This window comes from Prunus dulcis, chromosome 3 (genome assembly GCF_902201215.1).
Source record: "Prunus dulcis chromosome 3, ALMONDv2, whole genome shotgun sequence".
NCBI lineage: Eukaryota > Viridiplantae > Streptophyta > Magnoliopsida > Rosales > Rosaceae > Prunus > Prunus dulcis.
The window spans coordinates 3,175,856-3,191,939 of record NC_047652.1 but is presented as its reverse complement, the minus strand read 5'-3'; the positions used below and the strand labels follow the sequence as shown (position 1 = coordinate 3,191,939).

Here is a 16,084-nt window from a genome sequence, read left to right as displayed (position 1 = left end):
ACTAGAGGTGGGGCAATATCGCTTATTTACAAATAAATAAATAAAAACAAATAACAGCTAAGGATTTTAGCATTTTCCATTAAAACAGTTGTCAAAATTGGTATTTCTGGTCAACGGTTAAGAACATATGTCCAAAAATTTGCAAGTGTGTGGAATATTGATCTACCTTTGGTCTTGAAGAATGGTCAAACTAGAGAGAGAGAGAGAGAGAGGAGAGAGAGAGAGAGAGATTGAACAACGTATGGAAGGACTTCAAAATAATTTCTGCAATGATTATTAAATGATGAATTAGGATACAATGAAAATATCTTACAAGGAAAAAGTGGCCAAACCCCTGAAAGGTCCCCAAAAAATGGTGAAGAAATAAAATAATTTGGTAAAGGCAGATGACCTACCTACATGGCTAAATGATCAAGGTCGAGAAAAACCCGAATGGAAGACATTCTAACCAGGTTAGTCCATTCAAAACCCCTCTGTACCCAAAATGCCGCAAAATGCTTATTCTTTTAGATTAATCTAGTGATGGTTTAGAGGTCAAATTATGTAACCTTGGGGCTAGGAAGTCTCATATATGCAAGCCTGGGTGAGAGGTGGATCTTTGGACTTGGTCTTGGTGAAGGGATTGGAGCATTGCTAACAGAGATTTCTGGTGTGACTCTAGGTGACAGATTGACCTGCCCAAGTGCCTGAGATTGCAGCTGTGCTGGGTAATCTCTTACACACCCGATTCGAGGGCCGGCCCCGGTACTCCATTTGCATGACAAAGGCCTGGCCAGCTCAAATTTTTGGGGCTCCACATTGGCTGCAGCAGTGTCTCTGGCAGCCTCATTTTCTTTAGTCTTCTCAAGGGTGCTTGTTATAGACTCTGAGTTCATCTCTTTCTTGGTGGCAAATGAAGGTGGAACATCATCATCTGCAGGACATGTCTGCAGAAAAAAATAATAATAATAATAATAATAATGGAATTTTAGATTGGCTTAATGAGAAACAGAATTTTACATTACTTAGCATATCATACATATGAACCAAGTTTTAGGCGAATTATGCAAAAGCCAATATGAAGGCTTAAGAACAAGTACCTTGACATCTGTCATGTCCATCTGATGCTCCTCTAAGAAGCTAATGAACTCCAAAAGACTCTCTTGTGTCGGGCAATAATGGCCGCTGTAGCACCATACAGCCTGAACACCATGAAAATCAAAGGTTCAATGAATAGGGGGATAAAAATGCATCTCAGGAAATGTAATCTCCATGTCTCAAATAAGAGGCACACCTCAAGAACCCCATTGCAAGCAACTAATCTTCCGGATGCAATAGTGGCACCTCCAGATACAAAAGAGGAGTGCTGGAAAAGGCCTCTCTTCTTCTCCCCGATGTACAAATTCCTCGATGCGCTGAGGACAAAAATCCACTTAGAACCCTTAGCAGTACTCACAAGGTTCCCACTTTGCCTGTACACAAGCTTCCCACTCTCCACAATCACTTCATAAGCTTCTCTCTCTTTCTGTGAGAGCAATATACATATAAGAAGACATCAGTTACTACATATACATATGAAACCCCTTAATATTCCTATTTTAAAATGTAATATAAATAAATAAACCAACAAAGATGAAGTGCCTCAGCTAACCTATAAGTGAAGTGTATATTTCCAATTTTTCCAGTGTTTTAGGAGAATAGTTACATATGTTCATACTTACCGGTCCAAGGTATTGGATGCACTGACGCTGCAGATCAGTTCTCGAACACTGCTCAAGATTTTCTTCTTTGCCATCTCCAACGTCCAACCTTCATTAATTTCATATGCAGAAAAGATTAGAAGAAGAAGAAGAAGAAAAAAAAAAAAAAAAGCCATAACATTTTTAAAACAGAAAATTTTGGTTTCTGCAGAGTTATACCAGTAGAAAAAAGGTTGAGAGCTCCCACTGTTAAACCAGATATCATAATACATGTGTAGATTGTGTCCATATCGATGGCGTGGATCAATCTGTACATCATAAGCAGAAGGTAAGCATGCTTATGATGTAACCATGAAAATCATTTGTTAAATACAAAGTGAGAGTATTGTTAATGTAAGCTTACAGCCTCAAGCCAATGTCTTAGAGCTAATTTCTGAGCCTTCTCATCCTTTGACAAACCTTTCCCAACCTACAATCCACAATATGATACTTAAATCAACACTCAGTGTCTGCAATAGTTCTTGGTTCTTACAAGAATTTCTAAACTTTGAATTAGTCAAGCATTTTGGTCATGGTCAAAATACAAAACAAATAAGCAAATGGATTTTCTGGCTTTAAAAAGACTGAATTAGCCAATTAGGTACACATGTTGGAAATTAATGGTATCAAAGAATTTGATAATCTTCAACATATTGTAAAATCTAAGCAACTTTAACTGCAATGTACCAAAAGATCACCTTGGCAGCTCTCGTCCTAGCCCGCGCCCATCTTGACACGGCAGTTTCTGATTTATCAGATTCAAAGAATGACACAGAGCTCCGTTTCAGAGCAGCAAAGTCCAATGCCTTCCACCTGCAACAATTACATGAAGAGAATAAGCATATATGCATGTGCTTAACAACTGTGTTCTGCGAAATAGGAGATGATAATAGAACAAACCATAGCTCCTCAACTACAACAGCACAATCTGCAAGGCTTCGTCTGGTCCGGTAACTCTTGTAAAATTTCTGCAGCTTGATTGCAGCTGCATCAAGCTCACTTGGATATCTCGGAGAAAACAAATCCTCTGGCTCCGGTAAAGAAATTATGGGATTGAACTGCTCAATGGAACTATCAATTCTTCCCTCTATGTTCTTGAAAGAAGCATTTGTCCCTAGCTTTAGCTGGCCTGCATTCCTCTTCTTGCAGCTCATGGATTCTTCAATAATCATTTTATTTGGCTCATCAGATTCAATGGTGTTGCTCAAATCAGTTTGTTCGACGCTAACTGTTCCAGTCGTCCCCTTCTGTTTCTTGGACACACTGACGGATGTCATTGTAACCATTTCTATAAATTTCTGCCAAAACGAAAAGCATGTGCCTCAGAAAACATATATCTACTTGATTCTTAAGCAAATGCAGGTAAGTTTTTAATGAAGATGATTCTACTTTCAGTTGTTCTCAAATCATGCAAAGCAAAGCACTAGCTTCAGTTGAAATATGCATGTTTTCATATGATGAGCTTTGAATCTAAAGTAGATTAACCCATCATTCTTAAAGATCTCCTTTTGATTCAACTAAGCCACATTTTCACTTTGGCCATAATCAACCAATCGAAACATGTCAAAAACCTTTTTTTTTTTTTTTTAATGTCAAAAACTAATCAAATTAGGACAGCAGAACAACCACAAGAGCTAGCTCAAACAACTTGAAATATGCATGTTTTTCTCACCTGAATAAAATTGCAACTCTGTCTCCCCCTATCTCAACTCAAGCAGTAACTTGGTTTGGTGCATTTCTAAATTAGACCACTGGCCTCCTTTATATACTACTCAATGAAAAGAAGTTGGTTGAATGTTTGTAGTTGGTAAGGCAACTTCCAACACGTATTAGACAAAAAGTGCAGAAAATAGAAATGTTTGAAATTTGGTCCCATCAAACGGGGTGTTTTGAATGAAAAAACAAAAGGAGAAAGAAAACTTGGCATGATTTTGACAACCCCACGAGGGGTTTGATTCTTGAACTTGAAGTGTTCAAAGTTCCCAATATATTTGTGTATGCTTACTTTATTTGGAACAAAATGTTACGTTAAATTTAACGTGACCCATGATCATTACACAGAGAGAGAGAGAGAGAGAGAGAGTTTGGTCAAACATGACATTTTGTAACATACTTGTCAAGCAAGAATGTTAATTGCTTAGAAGAGAGAGTAGAGATTGAGACAACTAGAAAAGAAGAGAAATCGTCAAATGCAGGGACGGACCTACCTTTGACTAACCTGGGCTATATAGCCCAGGTGAATTTATCTTTTCAAGCCTAAACTAACATACCCAACCCACCCAACGGACAGCCATGCACTGCATTCTCATAATCCCCCCTTCACCCTGTTTTCTTTTCTTTTTTTCTTTTTTTTGGGTACAAAAAGGAAAGGGGCCAAAGGCAAAACCCCTGCCTCTTTCATTTTTTGGTCGAAGTCGAAAACAACAACTCTTTTTTTTTCTTTTTTTTTTTTATATAGAAAATAACCCCCTTTCACTTTACACACCCGAAGAAAACATAAAAGAGATGTGTACTAGATGTGTTTTGAGGGGTAAAATTCATTAAGTCATCCTGATTATGTGGTTTTTTTTTAATCAATTAAATTCACTCGTAGTGTCGAATTTTTAACTCACCCCAATTTGAAATCCAGAATCCATCCTTGTTCAAATGTTGTGAAAAGGCTCATCCTGATTCCATCCTTGTTCAAATGTTGTGAAAAGACTCCACAAGAAAACTGGGAAGTATTTGACTTGCGACCGAAGCTTCATGTCACTGCCTCACTCCGATGTTGTTCCGCACAATTCAACTGGGTCAAAGACAAATCCTTATTGCCCAAAAAGTTCTTGTTCTTTTCTTATTTCTTTATTTATTTTGGGTTAAATATTCCACAACCTCTATTGACTCAACTGGGTCTTTGTTTAATCAAATGAAGGGAAATGCTACTTTAATGGGTTAAATATTCCTATTGTAATCGCCAAATATTTTATGTTAAGAAATATCAGTATTGTGGACTCGTTCGTATTTGAATTAATCTCTTATATTTACTGTAGTTTCGTCGCATTTCTCTAAAAACCAATGCCAAAATTAATTGTATTACCAAAGTTTGATATACATTATTGATCTATTTCTAACAATTTGTTAACATGTGAGTTTGTCTTAGTTTAAAATGAATAAGAAAAGCATGTTTAAAGCCTTGATTGAATCTAGAGCCATGCAAGATTATGACTATCGATCTAAGATTCAAAAGAGATGGGCTGACAGCTACAAGCGTATATATAGAGTTTTGGCATAGAAACTCAGGGGTGGGTCATTAACATGAGCAACCTCTCACTCCCTTCTTGCCATTTTCCTGTCTAACCCATCACCATCAAATAAAGTTTAATAAGATTCAAATTTCCAACAACTACTAGAAAAAGTTCGGTGAAATTCAATTTCCACTTTGTTAGAGAAAGTCGCGCATTCAAATCTCATAACTGAATTTCGCTCGGTTCAGATTGATATTTAGTCTAATTATCGAAACTGTTAATCAATGTTCAGACTAAGCGTTCAAATATAGATCAATCACTAATCAACAATGGTTATATAGATGTGGTTCAATATGAGAATAAAAATTTGAGAAAGAGAGGAATTTATATACATATAAATGAAATTGAAACATGTGAAATATATACATGTAAAAGATATAAGAATTTGGATATACATGTGTGAAATATATACATATGTCTGGGTTAATTACATGTGTAAAATATGTGAATATACACAAACAGCATCAACATGAGAGAGAGAGAGAGAGAGAGAGAGAGAGAGAGAGAGAGAGAGAGAGTTTGCTCAAACATGACATTTTGTAACACACTTGTCAAGCAAGTGTGTTAATTGCTTAGAAGAGAGAGTAGAGATTGAGACAACCAGAAATGAAGAGAAATCGTTCAAATGTTGTGAAAACTGTAGTTTCGTCGCATTTCTCTAAAAACCAATGCCAAAATTAATTGTATTACCAAAGTTTGATATACATTATTGATCTATTTCTAACAATTTGTTAATATGTGAGTTTGCTTTAGTTTAAAATGAATAAGAAAAGCATGTTTAAAGCGTTGATTGAAGCTAGAGCCATGCAAGATTATGACTATCGATCTAAGATTCAAAAGAGATGGGCTTACTGTTAGAGTTTGTATAGGAAAACACACTTGCATTTAGTCCCACATTGGAAGGAAGTTGTTTCCTTCCATGGTTTATAAGCACCAACACTTTAGAAATACTAAATAGAGTATGGGTCTAATGGAGGCAAAGTTGGGCCTCATCATGATTTGAGCTTGAATTATATATATATATATATATATTGTTAATAAATATTTGTATAATAAATATATATATAATTAATTGTTAAAAGATGGGTCTTGAGGCTCTGTTAATTTAATTAATAATTTATTTTTATTAATTAAAAAATTTGTTTTTTAGATAAAACCAAAATCTGAAATTCGAATAAGATAAACAGTTAACATAACTGTTGAATGAAGAGGTGTCAGACCTCTATATATTGACAATACGTTCAAATCAGAAAAGATCTTTTTGAACAGCATTATCATTCTCACATTTTTAACACTTCTTGAGAGAATTCATACCACTATGCTTAGGCTTTAATTTAAGATAGTTTGATCCTGGTGGACAGACTCCTATCGAACTACAAGCACAAGGATAGAGGAGAAATACTGTCTAAAGGACACTGCAACTCTGCAAGACTCTATCTACAATTCAAGTTGGTATTCTACAATTTATATTGCTGTTGTATTGATTCAATTATATTTATATAAAATATATTCGTTGGTTTTTATTATTCTATTATTTTGGTTTTATTTATACTGATTGTTCTACAACACTTACAGCTACAAGCATATATATAGAGTTTTGGCATAGAAACTCAAGGGTGGGTCATTAACATGAGCAACCTCTCACTCCCTTCTTGCCATTTTCCTGTCTAACCCATCGCCATCAATAAAGTTTAATAAGATTCAAATTTCCAACAACTACTTATATACATATGTTAGAGAAATTCAATTTCCACTTTGTTAGAGAAAGTCATGCATTCAAATCTCATAACTGACTTTCGCTCGGTTCAGATTGATATTTAGTCTAATCATCGAAACTGTTAGTCAATGTTCAGACTAAGCGTTCAAGTATAGATCAATCACTAATCAACAATGGTTATATAGATGTGGTTCAATATGAGAATAAAAATTAGAGAAAGAGAGGAATTTATATACATATAAATGAAATTGAAACATGTGAAATATATACATGTAAAAGATATAAGAATTTGGATATACATGTGTGAAATATATACATATGTCTAGGTTAATTACATGTGTAAAACATGTGAATATACACAAACAACATCAACATTAGCAGATGTGATATCTGACTTCATCTCTAAGGTGGAACATCATCATCTATAGGATATTTCTGCAAAGAACAATAAATTGGGAAAATGTAATTAGGCTTAATGAGATATCATATGAAAATGCTCCATTGTGCAAGTCATCAATATGAAGGCTTGGGGAGAATTACTTTAACATCTGTTAAGTCCACCTGATGCTCCTCTAAGAAGCTAATGAACTCCATAAAATTCTCTTCTGTCGGGCGGTAGTGACCGCTGTAGGACCATACAGCCTGAACAGTAGGGAGATAAAAGGTTCATGAATGATGGGAAGAAAATTTTAATGTAATGTTGTATTTTGGGTGTGTTTAAGCAATTAAGCAGGAAACCTCAAGAACCCCATTAAAGGCAACAATTCTCCCTGCTGCAAGTGTGGCACCTCCAGCTAGAAAAGTAGAGTGCTGGAAAAGGCCTTTCTTCTTCTCCCCAACATACATTTTCCTTGATGTGCTGAGGACAAAGATCCATTTACAACCCTCAGCAGTATTCACAAGTTTCCTACTTTGTCTGTACACAAGCTTCCCACTTTTCACAATCACTTCATAAGCTTCCCTCTCTTTCTGTGAGAGCAATATAGATAACACATCATTAACAAAGCAAAACTTAGAATTAAAATAGGAACTTATATATATATATATATATATGGGAAAGTAATTAAATGTTTTAATACTTACTGGTCCAAGGTACTTGATGCATTGACCCTGCAGATCAGTTCTTGGGCACTTGTCAAGATTTACTTCTTTGCCATCTCCAACATCCAACCTTCATTTTTGGATAGAGCATCACAAGGTTACAAAATAAGCCTCAACAAGTCCAAAACAGAAAAATTGGTTTCTGTAGGGATTCTACCAGTAGAAGAAAGGTTGAAAGCTCCCACTACTAAACCAAACATCATAATACAAGTGCAGATTTTGTCCATAACGATGGTGCGGATCAATCTGTACCGAACAAGCAGAAGGTAAGCATGCTTGCTCTGAACATAATAGTTCCCCACTCATTGTGATGTAAAGAAATTAGTCCATGCGTGCCTTTATTTTTATTTTTATTTTGGTCCTAATCCATGCTATTTTGTGTACCTAACTAAGCATACATGTGAATGTAAGGAAAAGAACTAATTGTCTATGGATTCTCAATGTTGTCTTCCTACACAAAATTCATTTGACACTTTATTTTACCATGTTGAATGGAAAAAATAGGCTTAATACAGAGTATGTGAATATTCTTAATGTGAGCTTACAGCCTCAAGCCAATGTCTTAGAGCTAATTTTGGAGCCTTCTCATCCGTGGACAAACCCTTCCCAACCTACATTAATCAACCAAATGCTTCTCTGTCAACACTTCAATGTGTACAATATCATAAGAGGCTTACAAGTCAAGATCTTCAAATAAATTAGGTATCCATTTTGGTATTTGTCAAAGTTCAAAACAAAGAAACACATGGATAGATTTTTCAAAATCTATGAATGATATTGAAGAATTTGCTAATGTTCAAAATCTTGTAAAAAAGCTAAGTAACTTTGAATGCAGGTGAAATGTACAGGAAGAGATCACCTTGGCAGCCCTTGTTCTAGCCCTTGCCCATCTTGAAACTGCAGTTTCTGATTTACCAGAACCAAAGAAGGACACAGAGCTTCGCCTAAGAGCAGCAAAGTCTAATGCCTGCCACCTGCAACAATTAAAAGAAGAGAATAAGCACGAATGTACTATGAGAATTACGACTATGTGCAGCAGAATAGGAAATGAAAACAGAACAAACCATAGCTCCTCAGCAGCAACCACAGAGCAATCTGCAATGTTTTGTCTAGTTCGGTAACGCTTGTAAACTTTCTGCAGCTTGATTGCAGCTGCATCAAGCTCCCTTGGGGACCGGGGAGAAAACCAATCTTCTGGCTTGGTTAAAGAAATTGTTGGATTGAACTTCTCAATGAAACTATCAGGTTTTTCCTGTGTAGTCTTCAATGAATCACCTGTCCTCAAATTTAGCTCTCCTGTTTTCCTTTTCTTGCTGCTTATAGGTTCTTGAGAAATCACTTTTTCCAGCCCATGAGATTTGTTGGCTTTGCTCAAATCAGTTTTCTTGAAGCGAACTGTTCTAGATGTTGCTTTTCTCTTGGACTTAAAATTGGTGGATGTCAGTATGACCATTTGTATTATTCCGGTCACCTTTTACTGCTACAAGATTTGCAGAAGCTCTTGTTTAGAGTTTAAAAATGAAATCTTCAATTCTTCAGGAAAAGAGAGAATTAAGTTATGAATTTTTAATCATAAATTCTACATCCATTAGTTTCTCAAATCATGCAAAATAATATTCTCAATATGGATCATATAAACTCACACTAAATACTAAAGAAACACATGTCTATCCCCACTTTGAGAATTGTATAATTTTTGTTCATATGATTGTGTTAAGATTTAAAGACTGTTTACGTATCAGTAATGGAGTAAGTAAGGAATCAGAGAATTTTGGAATCGGGGAACTACTGAATCGGTATGGGAAGAATCATCCCCTTTCAATAAGAAAGGTCCTCAAAAAAAAAACAAGAAAAAAAAAACATATGGAATTAGCAAAGAAATGAGGTTGATTTCCATTGTTATTGTTTACTAACTTTCATGAATCAGAATCCAAATTAATTTGATTACTAAAATGCCCTGCACATTTTCACAACAACACATATATAATTCTCAAATTGGCTAAGGAGACCAAACTAATCTTGTACCAAACTAGTAAGGCGGTATAAACATGAGGAATCAATATGCTGAACAAGATGAACAACAGGAGCCCAGTTCGATGATAATGTTAATAACACCTTTGTCCAGAGCCAATTTCAAACGAAAAAATAAACTCCAATAAATATATATTGATATTATCAGAGGGACGGATCCTTGGCCCACCACTAGCAACATCGATATTGTCCCCAACTTAACCACATATTTAGCAGGTGTGGGGTTTTATACAAAAAGCCTCAATGTTATTAAGATTGGAGCCATTCATTATATGGGACTTTCAATTTCATTTTTCTGCACAAAAAAAAATATTAAAAATATTAAAACAAAACCAATTTTTCACTTTGACCATGATTAAACTCATGAAAAACTTAAACGTGGTTATTTCAAGATTTCTGACTGAATTCTCTATCTTGCAATAAATGATAAATTGATCCACATTAAGAAATTCTCAAAATTAGTATCTTAACCAGATCACCTGAATATAAATACAAATAAGAAATAATTAGACGAAGGTATCTCACCTGAATATAAATACAAGGGTCTCTCTGTCCAGAGCAATTACTTTGCTTACTTCTAACTAAACCAGATCACTTCCCTCCTTAGAACAACAACTATAATCAACTTTACAGGTCCTATAAAATGATTGCAGAAAATGCAGTCCAGTTATATGGTTTCTTGAATCGAAAGAGAAAATTGGCTTAACTTGAGGTGTTTGAACTTGAAGCGTTCAAAGGTTATATATATATATATATATATATATATATATATATATATAGGAGTGTTCAAATACTTGCCAATTAATATTTTCTAAGGCATTTACCAGGTACATTTACTATCTTTGGAACGAAATGTTATGAAAATGTTATGTCTGTTTTGTCTGTGTGTGGAAGAGAAGGTCAGCCAGCCAAACTTAAAACCTTAAGATACTTGTCAAGAATGTGTCATTCACTTCATTGCTTTCACTCAGAGATAGAGAGGAACTGAGAGGGAAATGTTAAGCCAAAATCCAAGAAAACAGGAAGTAGCAACTTTGTCTAATGTTTATGACAAGGTTTTTTCAATGCACTCTCCCAAATGTCATGAGATCAATTTCATTAAATTTACCAAATGTCTCACAAGTCCTTTGAAATTTTTTATTATTATTTTTTTAATCGAAAGAATGAACGTCTCATTACCAAAATTTCCTTTGAAATCTAATTAACAAATTGTAGTGTCAGATTAGAAAACCGAGAAGGCAAATCTTAATTCCCTTCTCCCCCATATGTTTTCTTTTTCACAGACAAATTATTACACAATGTTTCCTTGGACCCTACTAACATCACTTTCAGCAAATTTCTATGCCATTGAAAAGTAATTTGTAAACGTTTCCACTCGTTTTGCAATCCTGTTGCAGGCTGCTGCCCTATAACAAACATGGGGAAATTATCTGGAACTTTATCAATCTGTTGGCATAGTCTTGGTTTCCACAAAGGGAGCGTCTTGAAAATTCCCTTTCTTTGTTCACCGAAAAAAATTCCTTTTCTTTTAATTACGTTACAAGAAATTGACGTTTGACCTACCTAATTCTAAACCTAATTATAACCCATTTTTTCATCCTCTCTCACAAAGTTATATAATCGTTCATACATAAAATTTAAGCATTAGCTACTAGATTATTTCACAGAATAATATTTCAAACTTTTACTTTCATGTCCCGAAAGTTACTTATTTTTCGACATGATGTAAATCACAAGAAACTTTACATTTTTTGACAAATATTATCTATTTCTTTATTCTAAATAATGAAAAACATGTTATTCTTACATCTTAGATTCATTAGCAACATTGTGTGTCGGTGTTAGGGTCTCACACTCACACACACACACACAATTTCCATCACATGACATCCCAATTCCAGCTTATTATTTGTCCTGTGGATCGTGCAATGATTTATTGGATGCACACTTTGGGGCTTCAGCTTCATTGGGCTCGCCACTGGGTTATGGGCATTACTGGGCCAACACTGAATCCAGTTTGAAGCTTCACGGACCCTGTTTTAGCTCTTCGTGCAGCTGCTTCTCAACCGCCCAAAATCATCTGATGGCCCTCACCAATTGTGAGTCCCACATGTTAACGACCAAGATGCTGAAATCGCCTCTCGAGTAAAATAGGGGCACAATCTGAAACAGAGAACCAAACTGTCTTAGCAGACCCATCAAATTTCTCACAGAAGCTCCCATGGCAGAACCAAAAACAGAGCTCAAGGACTCTCTCTCAGGTACTTGTCCTATACTTTCATTTCTTTGTATTTACAGAACTCCCCATATTTAACATGATCTCATCTGCACTTTTTAGTTCTTGCATATTTTTGTCCTTCTTTTTTTCTTTTTTCTTTTTTTTTTTTTTTCTGGGTAGAGTTTTATATTTCTGAAATTATTTCAAGGATAAATCTATTAACCTTCTGAAAATTTTAATTTTGGTGATGGATTTTATGTAAAGTTGATATTTTTATGAGGTGGGTAGTGTTTATTTAGTTAAAAAAAGATCATATGGAAATTGAATTTCTATTAGTGAAATCCCCTTTAAATTATAGATTTATCTCTTTATGTATTTTGAAATGGCAGAGAAATCACTAGGACATCATGCTGATAAATCACCAAAACATCACAAAGAAACCCATGGAACGAGTGATGACATAGATGAAACCACCCCAGTAGATGAAGTCAAAGGCCCGGGTGTGTTTGAACGAATTAAGGAAGAAGTCGAAGCCATTGTTGAGGCAATTCATCCTAAGAAAGAATCCAGCAGTCATGACTCATCTCCTAAGTGAGAGGTTGGTTGAGCCTCAGTTGTAAGCATGCTTCACAAGTTTTGCTCTCATTTGGAGTAAATGGGACAAATCTAATATTGTATTATCAATCTTTGTGTTATTTCTCTCATGATTCCTCAAAAATGATTATGATGTTGTATTCTTTGATTATATTGTTTAGAAGACATTAATTTCGATTTTATATCTCGAGGGTGGCCATAAACACCCCAATTGTAGATGCTAAATAAAACCATGACAATGGTAGTTACATCTACCATATATATGTTGATTTCCATTTGGCATTTCTTGTGTGTGGAGAAGGGGAAAATTGTAGGAGGCTTGTAGCATCCTTATTTTGTATTTTAACATATAAGTATATCACTAACCTGATATGCATATAACTGCTTTATGCAGTTTCTGTTCACTATAGTTGAGACTTGAGATTTACTTACTCAACAATCAATTGAAGCAAATCAGATTCTAACTTCCCAGTAGATCGCGGTTTATAGCGCTGCTAACCTTATTGTTATGTGAATATAATATATCCAATCTTTTTTGCTGTAAACTCTTGAAGAAAGTAAATTAGTTTATGGGAATATTCAGTGGAAAAACAGTGGATCAGTATATTCTTTGAACTATCCTTGGACACTCACTTGATGGGCTTATGAATGATAGTGTTGAAAGGCTAAAATGTAGAATGATCTTGGTTTTACTCATGAAACCACAAGTTGATTGCCCTGGTTTATGTATGCCTAAACTCGCAGTTGTCAGGTGTGCAGAACTGGAAATTGTGGTTTGACCAAGAAGCTTCACAACTAGGATGTGGCACATTTGATGTATTTCCTGCAAGGAATACGGTTTTATAAATATTAATCTTTATCTTCAAATTTGTTTAACATAATTATACTTGAATCTTCTTTCTCCCATGGATCTTTATTTTAAATTTGTTCAAATTCTTTAGGGAAGTTTACTTCTTCTGCTAGAGGGTTGGGATATTCTGAGCTTTGTCTTTAGGAGACATATTGAGAATGATATATCATTTTGTACTTGGTTGATAGTTTATGCAGAACCCATTGATTTTTATTTTGAAAATGTAATCAGATTCTCCCCATTCAGTAATTTGCATGAACAAGTTGGTGTTCAGTGAGGAGGTCTGAAAATGACCATAATAACAAGACATAAAGCCTTGGCCTGTGTGTTTGGTGAAGCTTATCATGTGTGTGCACCAGCTGGTGTAATTTCTTTTGAAGGACAATAAATGAATCAATACCTTCTTCTACACTCTTGTTGTAGTTTCAGGTGGGAGAGAGAGAGAGAGACACACACATATATATATACATAGGCTTCACTGGGTACACTCAACACATTGAAAACTCAAGTCTCATACAATATATAGGCTGCACTGGGTAATCCTAGGCCATCAACAGCATATATACATGTATGTATGTAGGGGTGCTTTTGAAGTTGACCTCTGTTGTGCCTACCAGTCTTTCCTTTTCATGTCCATTTTGATGTATGACTAATATTTTGTTTATGACGTCCCTACTGACCAAATAAATCCCATTTAGGCAAAAATATTTGCAACAAATCCATACTCAAATTAGCCATTAGTACGGTACAGCAATACCTATTAACTTCCTAAAAGACCTATTAACTTCCTAAAAGAAACCAGCTAGAGAGAGATTGTACCAAGCTTTTCTTTTTACCAGACTTATTTTCACAGCACAAACCTCAAGAAATTAGTAGTTTACTAAACAAATTCTAAGAAATTGCTTTTCCACTGCACATTGTTACATCCGTTGCATGCATAAAAAATTAAAATAGAGAGACAGACAGACAGACAGAGACAGAGGACCAAAAGCAAACAAAACAAAAACAAAGATAATGTTGCTAACGTGTTAATGTGATCATCTGGGATTCTGGAGGTACCTTTAAGACAATCAAGGCCACCCGAATTCTTAAATGCTATGCTGTTGAAGGTCCAAATGGAGGGCTCAGAATGGATGGAGGTACAAAGCCTGGCTGCTCCCCACATACCAACCTGTAAAAAGTTGACCCAAGTACCTTGTTTTTTAATGTGTTAACTAACTCATTAAATTTTTCTGCTGCTAGCTGAATGTCTCAGACATTGATGCTCTCTCCTTCTCCCTTCTTTCTCTATACGAAGGCTTCTGCCACTGACACTGGAATCTGGATTACATATTCCCTTTTAAAGGAATTCAAATAATATATTTAAAAAATTATAGGGCAGAAAAATAGCTGTGCAAGCTAGGGAGCTAAAGAGGCTATGATTTCTTCCGAATGCAGAGATATACAGGGGCTAGCAAATTTTCAGACCCCAAAAGAGGGAGCTGTTATTTTGGGCCTAGGGACCAGCTCATTTAGTTCTATTCTGTTGGATTGATTTGAGAGAGAGAAAGAGGTTGGTTTGTGTTAGAGTAAGAAATCAGCAACTTCCTTTAGCCTTGAAGTGAGTTGTCAAATGTGGTGGAAACTTGTTATTTGACAAGAAACCCCAGAATCACTTGCTTCTGAAGCAAAAAAATCTCTCTACCAAGGCAAGATAGACTAAAGAGAAAACCAAGAAAGTTTTAGAGGTTTTGAGTCTAGCTTTTTGGGAATAGGAATTTGTACTCCGGGCGTTTTTTTCACCTTCTTATATATCGTGTTTGTGAGTGATTCCAATCTCTCTCTCTCTCTCTCTCTCTCTCTCTCTCTCTCTCTCTCTCTCTTCCCCTCAAATCATAGTCACCATCCATAATCACAGTAATAATTTTTAGCTTGAAGCAATGAAGAGAAGTTATTGCTTTGTAATGGCTCTGCAAATCCTGTGTTGGGTTTCTGCAACAAGCAGGCCTTTTCCTCCAAATGATGGTGTTGGTGTTCATCAAGAAGGTTACTTACTTGCCCTTTTCAATCATTAGCATAAAAAGTGAGCTTATGATCAGCCTAGTTGGTTCAGTTGTCTGATGCTTTTTACTTATTTCCACTGTACGTAGAATGTTTTTCTTGCAACTTGTTCATGTGGAAAGCTTCATTTGCAACATGTATTTGGCATATTTCTGTTTTTGACATTCCCCACACATAGATGGATGCTTGCCTATACCAGTGGACCAACTTTATGCAGTTTCTCTAGGAACACACTTTCACTAACACCTTACACAAATCAAAATCATTTTTTCTTGCTTTTTCTCCCCTTCTTTTTGGAGGATTGAAAAGAAATAGAATCTGTTTTGGCTTTAGGATTCAGAAAGTAGACAACTGAAAGCCTTTATCCTAGAAAAACTTCTTAGCTTTTCAAAGCCATATTTCTCAGTGAAAAGCTTCTTTTGGGTTTTCATCACATATCAGCACCTTTACTGTTTCTCTCATACTTTTTCGTTTAGCTCATTATCTCTGCTAACTTGTACTAAATATTAATGCTTGATCAGGCCCTGGCCA

General features: G+C 35.4%; 3 protein-coding genes across 3 annotated transcripts; 1 reads left to right on the top strand and 2 right to left on the bottom strand.

Annotated features, from left to right (window-relative positions):
* Positions 1-539: 539 nt before the first annotated feature.
* Positions 540-3,004, bottom strand: LOC117620954 (IQ domain-containing protein IQM4-like). The gene is made up of 8 exons (XM_034351215.1): positions 2,619-3,004; positions 2,417-2,531; positions 2,083-2,148; positions 1,899-1,987; positions 1,701-1,788; positions 1,274-1,504; positions 1,080-1,181; positions 540-926 (listed from the first exon to the last, which is right to left on the bottom strand). The coding sequence occupies exons 1-8, from the start codon at positions 3,002-3,004 to the stop codon at positions 540-542; spliced, it is 1,464 nt and encodes a 487-aa protein (XP_034207106.1).
* A 4,117-nt stretch (positions 3,005-7,121) lies between these two features.
* On the bottom strand, positions 7,122-9,273 carry LOC117622841 (IQ domain-containing protein IQM1-like). The gene is made up of 8 exons (XM_034353618.1): positions 8,885-9,273; positions 8,680-8,794; positions 8,366-8,431; positions 7,978-8,066; positions 7,803-7,890; positions 7,458-7,688; positions 7,260-7,361; positions 7,122-7,154 (listed from the first exon to the last, which is right to left on the bottom strand). The coding sequence occupies exons 1-8, from the start codon at positions 9,271-9,273 to the stop codon at positions 7,122-7,124; spliced, it is 1,113 nt and encodes a 370-aa protein (XP_034209509.1).
* A 2,669-nt stretch (positions 9,274-11,942) lies between these two features.
* Positions 11,943-12,945, top strand: LOC117622488. The gene is made up of 2 exons (XM_034353165.1): positions 11,943-12,112; positions 12,459-12,945. The coding sequence occupies exons 1-2, from the start codon at positions 12,073-12,075 to the stop codon at positions 12,662-12,664; spliced, it is 246 nt and encodes an 81-aa protein (XP_034209056.1). The 5' UTR covers positions 11,943-12,072; the 3' UTR covers positions 12,665-12,945.
* Positions 12,946-16,084: the final 3,139 nt, after the last annotated feature.

Bases quoted from the DNA above. Each gene is read 5' to 3' on its own strand.
- LOC117620954 (XM_034351215.1), bottom strand. From the start codon at position 3,004: ATGGTTACAATGACATCCGTCAGTGTGTCCAAGAAACAGAAGGGGACG. The intron at 2,532-2,618 runs GTTTGTTCTATT...TAATTGTTGCAG, and splicing joins GTTGTAGTTGAGGAGCTATG to GTGGAAGGCATTGGACTTTG. The intron at 1,988-2,082 runs GTAAGCTTACAT...TATGATGTACAG, and splicing joins TAAGACATTGGCTTGAGGCT to ATTGATCCACGCCATCGATA.
- LOC117622488 (XM_034353165.1), top strand. From the start codon at position 12,073: ATGGCAGAACCAAAAACAGAGCTCAAGGACTCTCTCTCAG. The intron at 12,113-12,458 runs GTACTTGTCCTA...TTGAAATGGCAG, and splicing joins GCTCAAGGACTCTCTCTCAG to AGAAATCACTAGGACATCAT.
- LOC117622841 (XM_034353618.1), bottom strand. From the start codon at position 9,273: ATGGTCATACTGACATCCACCAATTTTAAGTCCAAGAGAAAAGCAACA. The intron at 7,362-7,457 runs GTTTCCTGCTTA...CCTACTGTTCAG, and splicing joins CCTTTAATGGGGTTCTTGAG to GCTGTATGGTCCTACAGCGG. The intron at 7,155-7,259 runs GTAATTCTCCCC...TGTTCTTTGCAG, and splicing joins TGGACTTAACAGATGTTAAA to AAATATCCTATAGATGATGA.